The sequence below is a fragment of the Bacillus rossius genome, chromosome 3 (assembly GCF_032445375.1).
Source record: "Bacillus rossius redtenbacheri isolate Brsri chromosome 3, Brsri_v3, whole genome shotgun sequence".
In the NCBI taxonomy this organism is placed as follows: Eukaryota; Metazoa; Arthropoda; class Insecta; order Phasmatodea; family Bacillidae; genus Bacillus; species Bacillus rossius.
In genome coordinates, this window is record NC_086332.1 from 78,962,293 (window position 1) to 78,979,477 (window position 17,185).

At 37.0% G+C, this 17,185-nt stretch overlaps 2 protein-coding genes across 15 annotated transcripts in view; one reads left to right on the forward strand and one right to left on the reverse strand.

Moving 5' to 3' along the window:
- Positions 1–17,185, forward strand: part of LOC134530950 (LIM domain-binding protein 2) — a 321,432-nt gene that overhangs the window by 262,586 nt on the left and 41,661 nt on the right. For 7 of the 14 annotated variants that reach the window (XM_063366288.1, XM_063366293.1, XM_063366294.1 and 4 more), the window contains one exon: positions 14,533–14,620. In XM_063366288.1, the coding sequence (XP_063222358.1) occupies positions 14,533–14,620 (88 nt within the window). The remainder of the gene's footprint in view (positions 1–14,532; positions 14,621–17,185) is intronic. The other 7 variants (XM_063366295.1, XM_063366299.1, XM_063366290.1 and 4 more) reach the window with 1 other exon arrangement.
- Positions 34–2,984, reverse strand: LOC134530945 (uncharacterized). The gene is made up of 2 exons (XM_063366280.1): positions 2,809–2,984; positions 34–2,509 (listed from the first exon to the last, which is right to left on the reverse strand). The coding sequence occupies exon 2, from the start codon at positions 2,482–2,484 to the stop codon at positions 532–534; it is 1,953 nt and encodes a 650-aa protein (XP_063222350.1). The 5' UTR covers positions 2,485–2,509; positions 2,809–2,984; the 3' UTR covers positions 34–531.

Here is a 17,185-nt window from a genome sequence, read left to right on the forward strand (position 1 = left end):
ATATGGTTGTTATACGGCTTACAGTACAGTCAAGTCCCCATACTTGGGACAGTTTTGAACTTTGAACTCAAATAAACATAATAAATTAAGCTTTAAAGCACAAATAGTGCATGACTTGTTTCTGAAGGACTTTAGTACTTTTTGAATAATTAAATGTTTTTTCGAAAAAGCTTTCCCTCTCCTCCCCACCAGTGAAAAACAGTGTTGTCCCAAGTAAGGAACCACTACCCCTAACTTGGGACATCATGTGTTTCACACAGTGTACCATGCTAAGAAGCCTGTAATTTAACATAGGACAACATAATTTTGTTTAAAAAAGAATGGCTTACAAAGTAGGCTATAAAGTAATGGTTGGAGATACATCTAGACACCCAACATGACTATTCACTAAACAACAATTATTTGATAATAAATATAGCCTAGTATTAATATTTCAATAGCTTTGCTTACATATAAACAAAACAGTTATGTAACATTTCAGTCTTTTTTTCCAGTCTTTTTGATAGGAGGAACTCTGCATCAAAATGCATTTCAAAAAAGAAACTTGAATCGTCCTCTATTTTCGCTCTGGGGTGTGATCACCTTTTTAATCCTGTGAATAGGAACACCATCTTCGATATCCTCTACAGTTGGGAAAACAAACACGTCTTTTGATCCTAAATAGTTTCTCATATAGCTTACTTTGTATCTTGAATTTTTCTTGTCTACAATTTTGCCAATGAACACTTTCTTACATTCATATTTTTTCCCTTTGTCATAAGTAACTTCAACAACAACAAAATCATTTTCTTTCATGGAGGTCGCTGCTTGTTGTCCACAAATATCAACAGTTTCTATTGGTTCAACATCTTCATAAACCATTTTCTGCTCACTTAATGTTTCCCTCTCTAGCATTTCTTGAATGTCATCATCAAACAGTGTCGAGAAATCTTCACCGAATGACGAGTTACTATCATGTAGAGAAATTTCGCAATCACTGTCTTCAGAAGTGTCACTTTTCTGCTTCATTTTCATTTTCTTAACTGATTGTTTTAAAATATTTTGACACAAACCTCTCTTTTTCTTCACTTTGGACTTTTCCTTCTCACCCGTGTTTATCTGCTGCTTTGTGGTTTGTTTACTTTTTGGCTGTGAACGTTTCTGCAATTCATCTAGAACATCTTGTGCAGCCAAGCTTTTCCCCGCATTCACGATTAACTTTTTCTTTCTTTGCTTTACACCTGTTTCTTTTTCACGTGATTGTTGTAAGAATGCCTCAAATGAAGACTTCAATGCTACTGTAGCAGTTACTACATCACTTTCATTTGCAGATGATGTGCTTGGCAAGCTTTCAAGAACCTTCTGCTTGTCCACAGGGAAAATGCCACTCTTCTTAAATCCAGATTTCAAATTTGTGGAAATGTTATCACCAATGGCATCCAAAGTCTTTTTCAAAAGCCTAGGGAACTGATCTTTTCTTACTGACCCCTTGTTTTTCATCTTCCATTCAGTCAACTGCTTCCGCCATGCTGTTTTAAGAGGGCTAAAAAAAGCCAAATCCAAGGGTTGACATATGTGGGTGCTGTTGGGTGGCAGCATAATGAAACGAATGTTGTTGTCAACACATAATTTCAGAATTGTTGCAGAAATATGGCTGGCCAAATTATCACCTATGACAGCTTTTGGCCCATCACCTAACCGTTTGAGGTAAGGTAGAGCAATTGTTAGGAACCAATCCTGAAATATATTGCCCTCGAACCAACCTGATTTGCTCCTATTATATCTTGTGCCAGGGGGTCCACCTTCAGTCCATGTGTCATATAAGTTCTCAGCCTTGTACACCACATAGGGTGGAAGTGCCACACCACTAGCTGAACCGGAAAACATTACAGAAAAAGTTGACTTAGTGAAATCAATTATTCTTTCTGGATGTTTACATTTTCTTCTTACAACCACTTTAGCCTGTCCAGGGTTGTCCTGCATACTCGTCTCATCGTAGTTCAGTATAGCTTCTGCTGGAACATCTGCCAGTGAAACAGACAATTCCTCGAAGTATGTCTGTATAGCTTCAGGAGTAACTGCCGCCCGGGATCTTTTAATGTTAGTACACATTCTATATTTCAATTGCACACACTGCCTGGCCAGAAAACATTTAATCCACTTTTTTCCTGGCAAATTGTTTTTGAAACGAGGTTCGACCATGCCCTTCTTGTCCAGGTATTTTTTGATTATACATCTGATGTCAAAAGCTGTAAGGGGAAATCCCCACTCCCCTGCCAAAGCCAAGTATTCAGCGATCTGCTTTTCTTCTGTTTCACTCAAAACAGGAGGGCGACCATATGGATGTTGCTGTACATTTTTAACTTTGCGTTGTATGGGTGATTTAGGGACTCCAAATTTTTGTTCTGCTTTTCTATAACTCATGCCATCATTAACAGCTTTAGCAGCACGTTCAAGAGTGTCTTGGTCAAAATTATGATAAACTTTTTTAACAGCTGTAGCCATATTTCCTCAGTGATCCATACAGAATCTGAAATAAACAAAACATTTTAACTTAACCTTAAAACAAACATTATTTTTTTAGTAACCTAACTTGGGACACTGTCCCAAGTTAAGAACCCATGTACATGTTTCTGTAAATATTTTTACAAGTATAAAATGGATTACATAAACAATATATGCCTTACTAAACTGGCTAAACGACATATCAGACATAATGAATTGCTATACAACATGTGTCAGAAATTACAATGATAGCTTGTGAAACCAAAGTTATTCAGGCAAGAAAAAAGTAGTTTTTATAACCAAGTAAAAAACAATTTAACTTACCTCTAAGAGTGTACCAAATCTTTATATACACACACCATGTGATAGCTACACATCCCCACTACAAAGTAAACATTTCTGTTACAGACTGACAGAGTGCTATCAGGTATGCCAATATGAAAAATCAATCATCCCAAATTGTCCCAAATTAGGGATATGTCCCAAGTATGGGCACTTGACTGTACTCGTTAAGCACATCGAGTTATACTAATAATTTAGGTGTGGCGGTTAGGGACTATTTTCTTATATGTTTGAAATAGGTATTTTCGTAAGCGTAAATCATGTTAATCAAATTCGCACAGCAGGCATCGTGGTTCGCAGATGCGTGGCCTATATGCCTGGCATTAGACATGACTTGGTTGAATGGCATAGCAAGTATCGACTAACAATACCTCGTTCGTAAATGCTTGGCCTATATGCTTGTAGTGGGCACTCTAGTAGTCATTAGGTACACCGAATACTGCTGTCGTGATAGGCATAGTAATATTGTGTAAAATATTTATTCAGCTGGTCAGTTCTCTTGTATAGAGTCCTTGTTTGAAACAACTCCCCCCCCCCCCCCCCCCAAAAAAATCGATTGAGGATCGAACAAAGCATGGGAATCCAAGTCACACTACTTACAGGTATTCGCACTTGACTGTATGCTCATAGGTCCTATATTGAAAATCATTTTTTTAAGAGGGAAGAGGGATTTTTTATTTATACATTTTTAGAAATTACAGTTAATTTACTTACTTTCAGCGAAGAATGCTCCTCATACAAACTAAGGGTTATTCGTAGTTGTAGAATCTACGTCGTAGTCGAACTGCTTGCTTCTGGGTTCTGTTTTGTTGTAGCGGGAAGAAGAAACAGAAGAGTGTGTCTTTTAGACGTCATTAGTTTTTGAAATTTTTATTAATATACTCGTGAGTTCTTGTTCAAAATAAGTGAAATGTTATCTGTAAATTTACCAGATTGCCTGGATAATTTATAATCATGGTTCTAAGTAAATCTGAGGTAATTCTTAATATTGCGAGTTAATTTTTTAGAAGTTAAACTTATTTACAGCGGGTGCGATAAAGTCGAGGCGATGAATCATCAGCTGCACATTTTGTAGACATGATTGTACTTGGTATGTTATTGTGTTCCTAATTGTGTGGATTTATCGTTCAAGTGAATGATTGAGTACTGTAGCTGAGAACAACCTGCTTCGTTGGGTTCTTTTTGATACATAAAATAGATGTTCGCTGAAAGAAAAAAAAACGTTGCTCTTCTGTTTGATTATCTCTGCTCCATCGAGAATTTTTTCGTAGCAATGATAGACATGCTTCTCTAATTTTTTCTTTTCGATACGATGCAGGATAGCGAAAAAATTTTGTTATGCTTTGGCATTTTTTTCTCATATTTTCACTTTTCACATTTCACTGTACGTTTCACTCTTCACTATTCATTTTCACTTTCCACTTTCCAATTTTTTATTACAATGTTTAATTATAAAGAGTAGCGCGTCAACATGCCAAAACATTCTCGATCCTTCCGATCCAGTTCATTCTCGTTCGTTCTCACTCATTGTAGTACATTCAATGACGGGTGGTCGGTGGTGGCTGTTCGGTGGCTGGTGGTCAACTCGTAGGCCCTTGCACACACCTAACTAGAGAAATCCCGAACCACTTTGTAGAACACTTCAGTCGAAACGTATGAAAATGCCCTAGATCGACCATTTTCAACCACCGTAGTGCACGATGGGAGACTCGAAACAAACACCAGTGCTCTCCGGTGGGTAGTTGTGGTGGCCATGTGAAATGTACGGTTGCACACGTCTGTGTATTTAAACATATTTTGATTTGCTTCTGTGTTGTAGCCGTGTCTTTGGCGATAAATTCACCGACGTTTCGGTCGACATTGCAGTCCCCATCATCAGGAAGCAGTTGCCATTTATCGCCAAGGACACGGCTACTACCCAGCAGGAGCGTAGTAAAGGGGGGGGGGGTTATGGGTTCAAACACCCCCCCCCCCCCTTTGGCACCAAATCTTTAATTAATTTCTTATTCATCACTCAAACAAATTTCATATTAAAATTAATAAAAAATTTTACCATTACAATATTTAAATTTAAGAACCGAAAACTGCTAAAATAGCACTATTTTACACCTTAAAATCCAAATTTTCCCGGGGGAGGACCCCGGGGGGGGGGGGGGGGGCATGCTTCTTAACACCCCCTATACACAAATCCTGGCTACGCCACTGGAACCCAGGAGCCAAAACTACTTCAGACAATGGCCGTGAAAAAAGCCTGCGAAAATTATATTTTGATTTGGTTTCATCTCTGTGGTGTATCATCGAAGTGTGACCGTCGACGCGCTCGTTCGCCGGACCCGCGCGGCTGGAGGGGGGGGGGGGCTGGGAAGGGGAGGGGGAGCGAGGAGCGGGCCGAGGGCGCCCCATCGCCGGCTGTGCGTCACGCGGCACGCTGCCGGCCGCTGATCGATCGCCGCCCCGCCGCAGCTGTCGGCGCCCCGCCGCCGGGACGGAGAGGGTTCGTCCCCCGGACGGACACGCTGAATTAATCACCCCGCCGAACAAACGACGAGCTTCCTCTCCGTCAAAACACGGGTCCTCTAGGTGCCCCCGCCGCATCTGCTACCCCATCATGCTTGCTGAAAACATTACGTACATGTGCAATAAATGTACCAACTTTTATATTAATGTTGCACCGCAGATAAACAAAAGAGTTATTTGTTTGTAGTTCCGGATAACTGGATCTTCGTAACGCTACGCTTGATTATTCCGACGTTTAAATGTAAACAAGGTAAAGATGCGCGAGGAAGGACAAAGAGAGTTTTTGTCGTACACTTAGACAAGGTTTTGCAAAATGAATTTTTCATACCACGTGCTCGAAATAACTCGGTTCAGTACCAATATTATTGTCGAAGATATCCGTATATTTACGAAGTTCACCGTATAATCTGTAACCATTGTTCTTCGTAAATTTTGAAATGTATATTATGAGAAAAAGTGTTCATTAATATTCCATTTTTTTTTAAATTTTTTTTTCCAGATACATCTGAGCGTGTTCCTATAAAATTACAAACTACATCAGGTACATAGCAACATAGGTTTTAAATTTAAATCTGCTATTCTTCAGTTACTGAAATGAAATAAATTATGTGTGTGAAAGTAGACCTTGTTACTATTGATGGTAGATCATTGACTATAGAGCAATGTTGGCTTGGTCGGACCTGCGGGCCAACTCCGAGTGTTTGGAGGACGTCGTCGCCGGCTCGTCGCGGCTTCCCGCCGCCTCTCAGCCCTTGGTCGTACCCCGAGGGCCCGAGGCTCGCTACCGTTCGCACTTGGAACGTTGCAGGTTTTTTCCCCCGAACATACGAGATGTTTCTTAGCAAACTTTGCGCGTTTTGACATCCCATTAAACGTATGCCCGCGAACATCCTGGGTATTTTACAAAACGGCATCTATAAAATGTACGATTAAAAATAACGAGACAATTATCAATGCGACTTATTCACACGAATTATGTAATAGGTTACATATTTGTTTTAAAACCACGCGAAAATAGTGAACACGAGTTATTAGATATGTGTGAGTAGGTACATATAAATTATATAATTAAAGCAAAATCCTAAATTTAACAAGAATAAACATGTTTGAAATCATAATTGCCAGCAGGGACGCAAATCTGTAGTATTCGCAGGGGCCTGCGCGACTCGGCGTGGGTTTTGATCGACACAAGTCCTCTCTGGATAGGGAGCTCGTGTTTTGTATACCTACTGCCTTTATGTTGGCCTAAATGTATGCAATAAGCAGAAAAATCTAAAGCATACAGAAAGTTTTCCATCTAACATTGTTTTAACGTTTACGTTTATCAGTCCCGTTTCACACATTCACGACTTTGAAAGCGCGAGCCCCCCCCCCCCCCCCCCCTTCTCCCCCTTCAGATCTACGCCCATGATCGCCAGTATTAAATGAAAGTAAGATGCGTCGGCTGTGTGACGGGGCCGAATACTACGTCGCGCGTTTGCCTGGAGCGTCGTTATCTACGGCGCCTCACGACTGTCAATCCGTGCTCGCTCTTTCTGGCGAGGCATCACGCCCGTGACACTTGGTGCCAGTGCGGGCAGGGCCTTAATCCGTGATGATTCTCTTCTCCGGACATCACATGCATGCCCGTGAGGCCAGTCGCCTGTTGGATGTGTAGTCTCATGTCTCATGACATGTGGATTACTGGCTGTCTACTTCCCCCTCCCTCCGTATGCCTATGCCTTATGTCTCGTGAAAAACTGCAATTTGGTGCAGTGGTGAGATGCTTCATCTACTCGCATTCCGCAGGCTCGGGTCCTAGCCCGGAGTATTCCACCTTCAGTTAGGAACAACCATGGTTACAAATTATCCAGGGATATTTGTCAGTTTACGGACAGTGAGTTCACTTACCTTGAACGCGAATCCAAATAATATCCTTGATATATTAACAAAACATTAAAAAAAAAACTGGCCAATTATACAGTAAGAACACACTTCTTTGTCCACATGTGTGTTTACCTTTGTTTCTACGAAGATTCAGTTATGTAATTACGAAGAACTTTGTCTTTATGCGAGTTAAATTCTTCGTTGAAAATTCCGTTAATTTACTGTCATTTCTAACAGTTCACCGTGGCATCTCTTTTTTTGTGCTCTCCTGGAATCACTCCAGACCAATGCTGGGTAGGTTCGTATCCAAGGGAATTTGTGTCTTTCTTGCCTTGGCATGTTGGTGTGTTCCCTGGCCACGATTTGAACACGCATACCGAATGGTAATATTTTTTTTTATAAAAAGCCACCATTTTTTCTGTTTCAACTTTCCTCGTCCTTTCTTAATATCATTCTTGTCGGTCTTGGTTGGGTCCTTTATGACTTCTTAGCTGACAAGTTTTTTTTAAAAATATATATATAAATCTTTGGGAGATGTCATATTGTGCTCGGCTGACTATTACGCTAGGCGGGTTTTTAGAGTAAATTAAAATACTTGAATATCTCACTTTGACCTTTACTTAATAACCATGATCTGTACTAACAATACCACAGTCATTATCCCAGCAACTCAAGAATATTTACACGATTCCTATTAATAATTACAGCTCACAGCTAACAACTGTCAAACTTACATGGCAACTTCTAGTTAGTTCAGGGGCGGCTCGCAACAATTCACTGTTTCTGCACCGCATTTCGTTCTCAGTTTGCCGATACAATCATCCAAATCTTCTATTGCAAACAATGGAACGTTAGTTTGTTTACATATTGAACCTCCAGCGACACACGTTTTTGTTAAAATTATTGAATGTGCAGTTGTAATTTGGTGCATTGCATATTTTATTGTACTAGTCAGAAATATCAGATACTTATGGTGATTTTTTTTTTTTCATTCTCTCGGAGTTACTATTAGTTATAAGGCTATTTCTGTAAATTCTGACATTTTGTCACAAATATTTCCATCAGGTATTCACTAGGTGTAATATAATGGGTGCAACAAGTCGCCAAGTGTTGCGCGCCTTTTTACACCCATACTATTACACTTAGTGAATGTGCGTTGAACATATTTGTGGCATAACAAATGCACGAGAGGTATTGTGTTAAATTTTCAGAAATATTCCTTAACTAATAGTAGAGACGAGAAAATGAAAAGGAAAAATTTAACATTCTGTGATGTGAGACCTAGCCTTGGTGCGTGGAAACAAGTGAAACAGACTTAACAACATGCCGGCTGCGTCAGACATAAACGCACGATAACATATTGTTCGTCTGGCCAATACGTCGTTCAGTGTTGGTGCACGAATTGTTTACTGCGCCACTTGCGCGTTAGTGCCATCATTAGTCTTGTTTGGGATCACGACATATTGTCATAGATTCAACATGGCGCCACAAACTTGAGGAAAGGCTGGCTGGGCGCGCGAGCTCTAATATCGTGGAGGGAAAAGGCCACCCCACACGATGTCCGGTTTCGAACACAGTGCAGACCAGAGCAAAAATATCGGGGTAGGATAATCATGTTGCTGTCCATTTAACCAAATACCGAAAGACAAAAATATATGAAAATTGGAGTTGTTTATTTTAAAAATTATGTAACTGGGTGAATGAATTTGTGATATTTTATCTTCATTTAACTTGCAAAAAATATAATAAATTTAGTTTAGTATATAAAAACTAACACAAAACAAGTTTCAAACTAACAAGATTGTATTTTTTATTGGTAGGTTAGTTTTAATGTCAAATAATATAAAATTGAAAGAATACAAGGGAATTTGGGTTTGCTTTGATGTAATTTATTCATGATATATATTTATAATATCACATTAATCAGACAGTTCATCCAGCTAATTCACGATATTAAATGTGCTATTTTCATTGTAACAGTAAAAAATTCTACCGAGTCACATATTTTAAATATGTTCCTTGAGTACTAACTGATTTTACTACTTTGGAAAAGTGTAACTAGCAATTTTTGTAACCCAGTGAGGTGAAGAAAAACTATCTCGCTTTTTCATTAAGGTAATGAAGTTTTCATTAAGGTATGAAGTGTTAGTTTATTTCTTAATAACTGATACACATTCGTTTCCTAATAAACATGTGTTTGTAAATAATATTTTTTTTTGTTTTAATAATTTTTGTGAACATATCATTTTAATTTAATTTAAGTACAAATTAAGGATATAGGACTACATAGTATGAAATTATAAAACTGAGCTATGTATTTAATATTTTTATAGCAATAAGATAAACAAAATATATTAATGCTTATTTGCTTAAATCACAATATGTATCTTCCAGTAATCTGCTATTATTATTATTTTTTTTTGCAGTGACGAGGTTTTGAATCACATCAAACATTATCCCTTGGGTAACAAAACCATACGCTTTGCTATTACGCTACCGAGACTTTTGTACTTCCAAATGGAGACTTAAGAGTTATTAATATGTAATGCAGTTTCATTACGTATTTTAAATATTACTATTACTTCTTTATACTACTATTTTAGTTTACCAAATATATTCTAGGGTAGTTTTACTATCACAATATCTTTTGACATACCAATACGTTTGTTGCGTCCCATATGTTTACAAAAGGTACTATGTACGTGGGTCCGCCATGTTCATGACTTCGGGCTCGTGGGTATAGCAACAAAAATGAACATATTCTATTACGGTTTTGGCTAACTCTTCGGGCATGAAAACCTTTTTTACCCAGACCCCTTGGAAGGGTGCTGGAATGTCATCTACACGGAAGCAGGCGCACTTACAGAAAATAGGCATGGAAACTGCTAAGGAAATGGGTATCGTGTGGGGCTGGCTTTAGAGACGACGCTGGTTAGCGTATCACGGACCTCACGGCTTCTGCGCGCCAGACACAGAACTGACGTGTGGTCTCTGCGTCGGTATTGCGTGTGGAATATTAAAGATAAAGGCTCCCTGCACTTCCCTATAACACTTTCGAGATTAGGCTAAAAAAAAATTAATATACTAAAAACACCCGTCTAAACAGTTTGAGGTTATTTTTCATGTCTAAACAATACATGTTAAAAGCGAAACCACGGAACGAAAATTGTATAGGCAAGTGCGATGGTTCTTAAATGCTATTCGCAATCGGACACATTCAAGAAATCTTGAGCGGCGTGCAAATGGAGCGTCAACATCTGCTACCAGGAGACCTGAATGCTGCCCTATAGTCAGGCGGCCAACTGCTGCCGACGGGGTCTCCTGTGTTATGATGGTCTAGAGACAAAGTGGAGTCTAGGTTGTAGTGTTTGTCGTTGGTTGTGATACATGCATCCGTCAGTCTGTACCAGTTTCAACCTGTATTCACTTTTGTTTCTACTTGAGACCGATCTGAATATTTGAGCTCACCAGACACGTGTACGTGTTGTGCTGTCACCGACGTTCAACGTGCGACAGACCATCTGAACGCTTGTTGGGCGATGAATCCGCCCTCGAACAAAGGCGGTATCAGCTTTTCAGTTACGAATACTTATTTTTGATACGCTGGAGTTTCGTGATGTCAGACGGGAAATGCATACTTTGACTGGCATTTGCTTCCTTTGTTCGAGAGTCGGTCAGGATTCATGATGTTCTGCGCATGTGTGTACTACAGTTTAGAGTTAGATTTCTCATTGGAGCGAAACTGTACTGAAGTCAGCGCGGTTCGACAGTGGAGTGAGCCCAGAAGTAAGTTTCGTTAGCGTTTTTATAGTAGAATATTCAAGTATGTCAGAAGTATAAATTAGAGCAAGTCAGAGTGAAAATAGCGCAAAGAAACGTGTTTGCGACTGTCCGAACACTATAAAAAAAGAACATTTAGGTATCTAGTAATACACGTGGTTTAAAAAACTACACCCAACAAGAATTCTTCTTCGATATTTCTCACCACATGTTTTATACTCATGAATATGAATAACTATTACGAACACATTCAACATGATAGCGTTTGCTTTCCTGTAGACCACAGTTCAGTTTTTTTAACTGGACTGGATTATATATTAAATATCACATTTGTTTTTTTAAATAATTTTAGTTTTTTTTTACATATAATTTATTTTTTACAAGCATGGCAAAAGAAGTTATTTGCATTGAGCGGCTGCGGCCACTCAGGAAATGGAACTACAAGTGAGTGACCATTACGCAATTAGTCAAACGAAAAGTGTTGTTTATGATTACTTGACTGACTTGATACAGACAGAAAAAACGTGCCCAGCACATGTGGGGACACAATTTGCACAATATAACTAAATATGCGATGCTTACATAGCAAAACATCCGTAACAATTGCCGTAAAACAAAAATTACGATATGAAAATACAATGTCACCAGGGATTGTTTGCAATGGCAGTCTAAGCAGTCGGTCGTAACAGGAGTAATGGGGTGGTTCGCAGAGTCGTTGGCAAAACTACGACAGCTACGATTAGCCATCAGCGTTGACGAGACACAACAAGGATAAAAATAACCTAACATTAATAATTCTGGTTTTGAAACTAATTAGCTAACTACGTACTACAAATTCATCTGTGAAAAGTACCAATTTCATGTTCGAGAAGAACTTTCTTACGTTTTATATTCTTTGCTAGTTTGTGATTTGTTCTTGTATTTACGAACCAGACAAAATATCACCATGAAATACACCATTGTTACGACATACGATCTTTGTAGACCCCGCGATGTGAATTGCAAATGTTACGAAGACAGTGGTTTGATTTGCAGCGGAGGCAGTTAGAAAGGACGTGGTGTACGCAGGCGGCATGGCGTGCGAGGATGAACTCGTGACGCGGAACTCGGCGATGGCGTGGTGCGCGCCCCCTCCACCGGCTCCTCCCCTCCTCCCTCTCCTGCCCCGGGCGCGGGCCCGCGGGTCGGAACCGGTTCCCGCGGCGCGGCGCCCCAAGGTCCCGCCGGCCCGGGGCACTGCCCGCCCCGCCGGCCACGCGCCTTCTCGTCCCGCCACTATACACATTTTATACACACGTTCACTTTGTGTTATCACAGGATGTTACACTAATGAAATTGTGTTGAAATATTTGTAGCCTAACCACAAATGCAAGGGCAGTATCATTTTACGATTTTAGAAAGAACGCTGTGAATTAAATTACAGTAAAAAAAACGAGAAAAAAAATCAGCGTGATGTATGAGACCAGGCTATTTCTATTCTCTCTCCTTTTTTTTTTTTTTTAATGATTTTCATGTTAGCTCCTATTGCATTTTATTTTCATCAAATTTTATCTAATAGTGGAAATAAGTAACGCAAGTGTCCACAATTATGACCACTTACGTGACCTTTTGCAGCTATAAAATGATGTTAATATCGATTAGGAAAAATTTTGACCCTGCAACAAATGTATGAGGGCTGTCTAAATAAATTTACGATAAAATCCCACAGTTAATAATAAGAAATTGGCAATAACCAACTGGGTGTGTGAGTTTTATGACTACAGCATCAAATTCTGGAATTTGTGGCAGATGGGGAACGTGACTGACTTTGCCCTTACTGGTGGGTGTTTTAGCTAAGCATTTGTGTTTCTCCAACCCACACATTCCATCATTGCTACATTTGCATCTCTCAAACCTCTCATCATCAATACTATAGTTCAATGAACAGCCTTTTTGACTCTTCAGATAACATATAGTTCAAAAGTGTTCAGATAACTACACTGCAATATACCTATGTATTTCATTCTGCCCAGTTAATGGTTTTAACTTTGAAAAATATCAATAATGGCTACACCTACATCTTTTTTAGTTCAAGGTTAAATTTAATTAGGAAAATTAGTAATTTGGTTAGTTTTGATTGATACCAGATATATTTGTAGAATATTTGAAAAAATTGTTTAGAATGTCAGTAAATAGCATGCAAATTCACAAATACTACAAGGTATATTGTTACAAATTTTTAGAAATTTAAAATCTGCTTTGGAGATCATGCCATGGCATAGATCAACAAGTGAGGTGATTTCACACTTGTTTGAGTCATTCTGCTTGTTGCATGTTACTGCCACCCCTTCCCATAGGTATCTCACATATATCATTCAAAATTAAGGCACTTCATTATATTGTTTTTTTTTATTTATACAGTATTCTGAATTAATAAATACAATTTTTATACCTAATCTGATACAACTCAAGATAGTATTATAATATGAATGTTAATTATTTGTGACTTTCCAAACGGTTTTTAACAATTTTTCAATTGTATTTTGTATGCAATAAATGAGTTCGGGATTATTTTAACATTTTACATAACAAAACACGTGAGGAGGCTATAAATTTGTTGTAAATTTTTTCTCTCCAGTTACCAATCCTGAATGTAATCCCCGACTATTGAGACTGCATTTCTTTCGCACGAATGAGCACCACCAGCAGAATCCTAACTCAAGTACTACAAAACATTTATGTCACGAAAGTCTCATGTGCAACGGGAAATAATTTCAAAGTAATAATGCAAAGTATAATTTGACTCAATTTCCTACCGTAGAATGCAAAAACTGTATTCAGAATTTTTATTAACGAAGAAGTTAATTATCATATATTACATGTTATATATATTTTATAGGCTTGATAACTTTGTGATATTTTTATCTGTTGGAATTTTATTGATGTAAAACCAATATCTAAAAGAATAGGTTGTAAAGTAAATAAAAGTTTAGTGTATTACCATTGTGTTGAATTCGTAATGAAACTGTGTTGTGTTTTAAACCTAAAGATTACTTAAGAAACTAGATAATTTGACTAAAAGCATTCTATTATTTTTTTAAATTATAATTTAATAATCGTATTTAAATGCTATACACAAGAAAACAGGTGGACTTTGATTCTACTTGTTATATATTTTGGTAACATAATTAGATTACTGAACGATTGTTGAACTAGATTACTGATCAATGCACATTTTGAAGTACGGGAAGTGCTGCAGTGCACAGAAAGAAATAGGGGAAAAAAATTAAGTGATAATGCCATTCATTGTGATTTTCTTTGTAATTTGTTGTCTAGGGAAGATCACTGAGAACATAGACAAAGGCAAACCAATGATAAATAGAATATATTTATAATTATGTTTTAAATGACAACTCTGTTTAACTTGTTCTGTTCAGGATCAGATAGCCATCTAAACTGTTAGTATAAAAAATTAAGAACTTTAGCTAAAATACCATATCTTAACTCATAATTAATTATGTACACCACACTCCAATGTTTAATATGTTGTAATTTTTGTTTCAGGCGGCACACTCCGTATTTTGGCCAGCCCGACTACCGTGTCTACGAACTTAACAAAAGGCTTCAACAGAGAACGGAGGTGAGTTTTCAGGTATTATCAACAAAATGCCAATATCTTATTTCCCTTATATTTATGATATTTTAACCCTTCACATACCATTACTGGTGGTTAACTAACAAATGTATTTTGTGCTATAGTGATATTTGTTAAGTTATAAATGGCTAAAATTACCTTAAAATAAGGAAAACCATTTAATCGGTTGAATTCCTTCAAGTTAGGTTTCTTCCTGAATATGCTGTAATGAAAAACCTTTTCTGAAATACTTTTCTGTCATTTTTTTAATATAGTTGTAAACTTAAAAATTTTTGTGGCATGCAGTGATAAACATATAGTGACTCCTAAATACTTTCAATAAATAAAAATCTTGAGCAAAAATATTGTGTGTTTCTTGAGAAAAAAATATTTTATTTGTAATCTTGCATGAGCATAAGCACTTGATTTAAGGTCTCTATAAGTTTTAGTTACCTGATTTTAGATGTTATTTTTAATTAATTTTTGAGTATTAAAAAATTATAAAACCAGCCAGCATTAATGTTAAAAAATACATGTGCTAAATTTCAAGTCTATAGGTCTTATAGTTCAAGATCATTCATGATGAGTGATTCAGTGAGTGGTATTTCGCTTACATACAGGATGAGTGAAATCCACAGACAAGCGTCAGGTTGCAGGATAATCATGACAAAATAAGTTGAAAACCTTTATGGTCTAAAGTGCTTCCCATAGCTGGTGTACACCTTTGAAGTTGGTTGAGGTACCATATATTTATTGCAAATAATAGATAACGTATTTTAGATGGAACACTGAATGTCTGGATTATTTTTAATTGAACAAATTTTTACAACCATCTTGAATGTTGTGGCTGTACAAAAATTATTTCATTGAAATAATTTGGAGTAACACTTCATTTTACAAAAAAATTTGTTAGTGGTATTAACCTCAATGTCTATATCAGCCAAGCAAAACATGAAAATCAATGCGGTCATTGTTAGAAAAAGGTGAACAGTATGTTAGATTAAAATATTAGTGTACTTATCATTGGTTATAAAAACACATTTTACTTTGTAATTAATTATTAAAAGTCCATTCACAATTAAATGTACAGTGGCACTGGCTACATGGAAAGAGTAGTACAAATAAAAAAAATCCCTTTCAGCACAGCCTACGTAGGTAGATTTTGAAGTACGTATTTATTCTGGAAATATTTTGGAAACTTCTGTAAACTCATGGAACATTTTAAGAACTTAGTGTAGCCTACATAACATCATGTTCTCCAATATTCAAAAAAGATTGATTTAACATTTTCTCATATTACATGCAGCGAAAATATTTTGAATATTTTTAACTTAATGCATCTAGCATTGAATGTCAATGTGGTAGTTATGCTATTATTTTTGACCTCAAAACACTATTTTTCATCCCTTGCACTAATATGTGGTCGTATAATTTTTTTTTTTGGACAAAGGTTTAAGGTAATATTAAGATGGTTATTAATAAATTCAGACGAAATTGGTACTAAGTAAGTTTTAATTTTTTTTTAATTTCAACCCCTGTTTTTACTGTAATAGTTTGTCTCATTCAAAATTGTTTCAGCCAAAGGTTTTAGATAATGTGTAGGAGTTTTACAATAAATTAAAATTAATTGTATAGTATATCTATTTTTTAAAAAAATAATGACTTTTGTCTTTCAAGTCTTATTTTTCCACCCCTGCAGTAATGAATTTATTTGAAATTAAAGAATAATTTCTTTATATTGATTGTATGATTTTTTTGTTACAAATTTTCTCTGCAACGCTAAACAAACAAACAATCTTAGAGCAAAGTAACTGGTGGGAATCACAAAACATAATATAGGTCTCATTAGTATCAAGGGATAGTTTCAAAAGTTTGTTTTCTTAGGGTAATGTCAATTGAAGTTTCTTCCCCCTCTGCCAATAAAAATTTGATTTAAAATTTACTGTATTTTTTATCTTGTCTCATCAGTACTGACCACTACATCACTGACACTGTCTTGTAGTTGTGTGATTGGCCTCCATTTCAATGATGGAGGGTGCCAACTATTGTGAGTCCCAGTTGTTGCACGAGCAAGAAAAATATGGTGGATGTTGCTGATGTCAGGTGGTTTTCTCTAGTACTTATGTCTCCTTAATCATTTCATTGTATTGCTGCTTCATATTAGAATCTCTTTTTGTTTAACCTTAAGGGTCGACTGGTGTTTACGGATGTCGCCAAGTCTTGTCAAGTTGGCGGCATTGAGTGGTGGCATAGCATGTATCTTTGTACCACATACAGAATCAAATACTTGTGTGCACTTGTCAATCACTTGAATTTGTTAAAAACATATAAATAAGTAATCACTAAGTTATTTCTGATTATAATTATATGTGAAACAAGAAAAATCTGATTACTGTGGCTGTTTACTCAGTGATTTTGTCTTTTAATTAGGTATTTAAACTTTTTTTTTTAGTCTACTATGAGTTTAACTGACAACAAACCAGGCAATGAACAAGAACATTCATACCAAGTTAGCAGACAATCAGTTTTGCTAAAACTAATTTCAAAAATATTTACATAAATATGAATGACCTGTATCCTGCT

Bases quoted from the DNA above. Each gene is read 5' to 3' on its own strand.
- LOC134530945 (XM_063366280.1), bottom strand. From the start codon at position 2,484: ATGGCTACAGCTGTTAAAAAAGTTTATCATAATTTTGACCAAGACACT.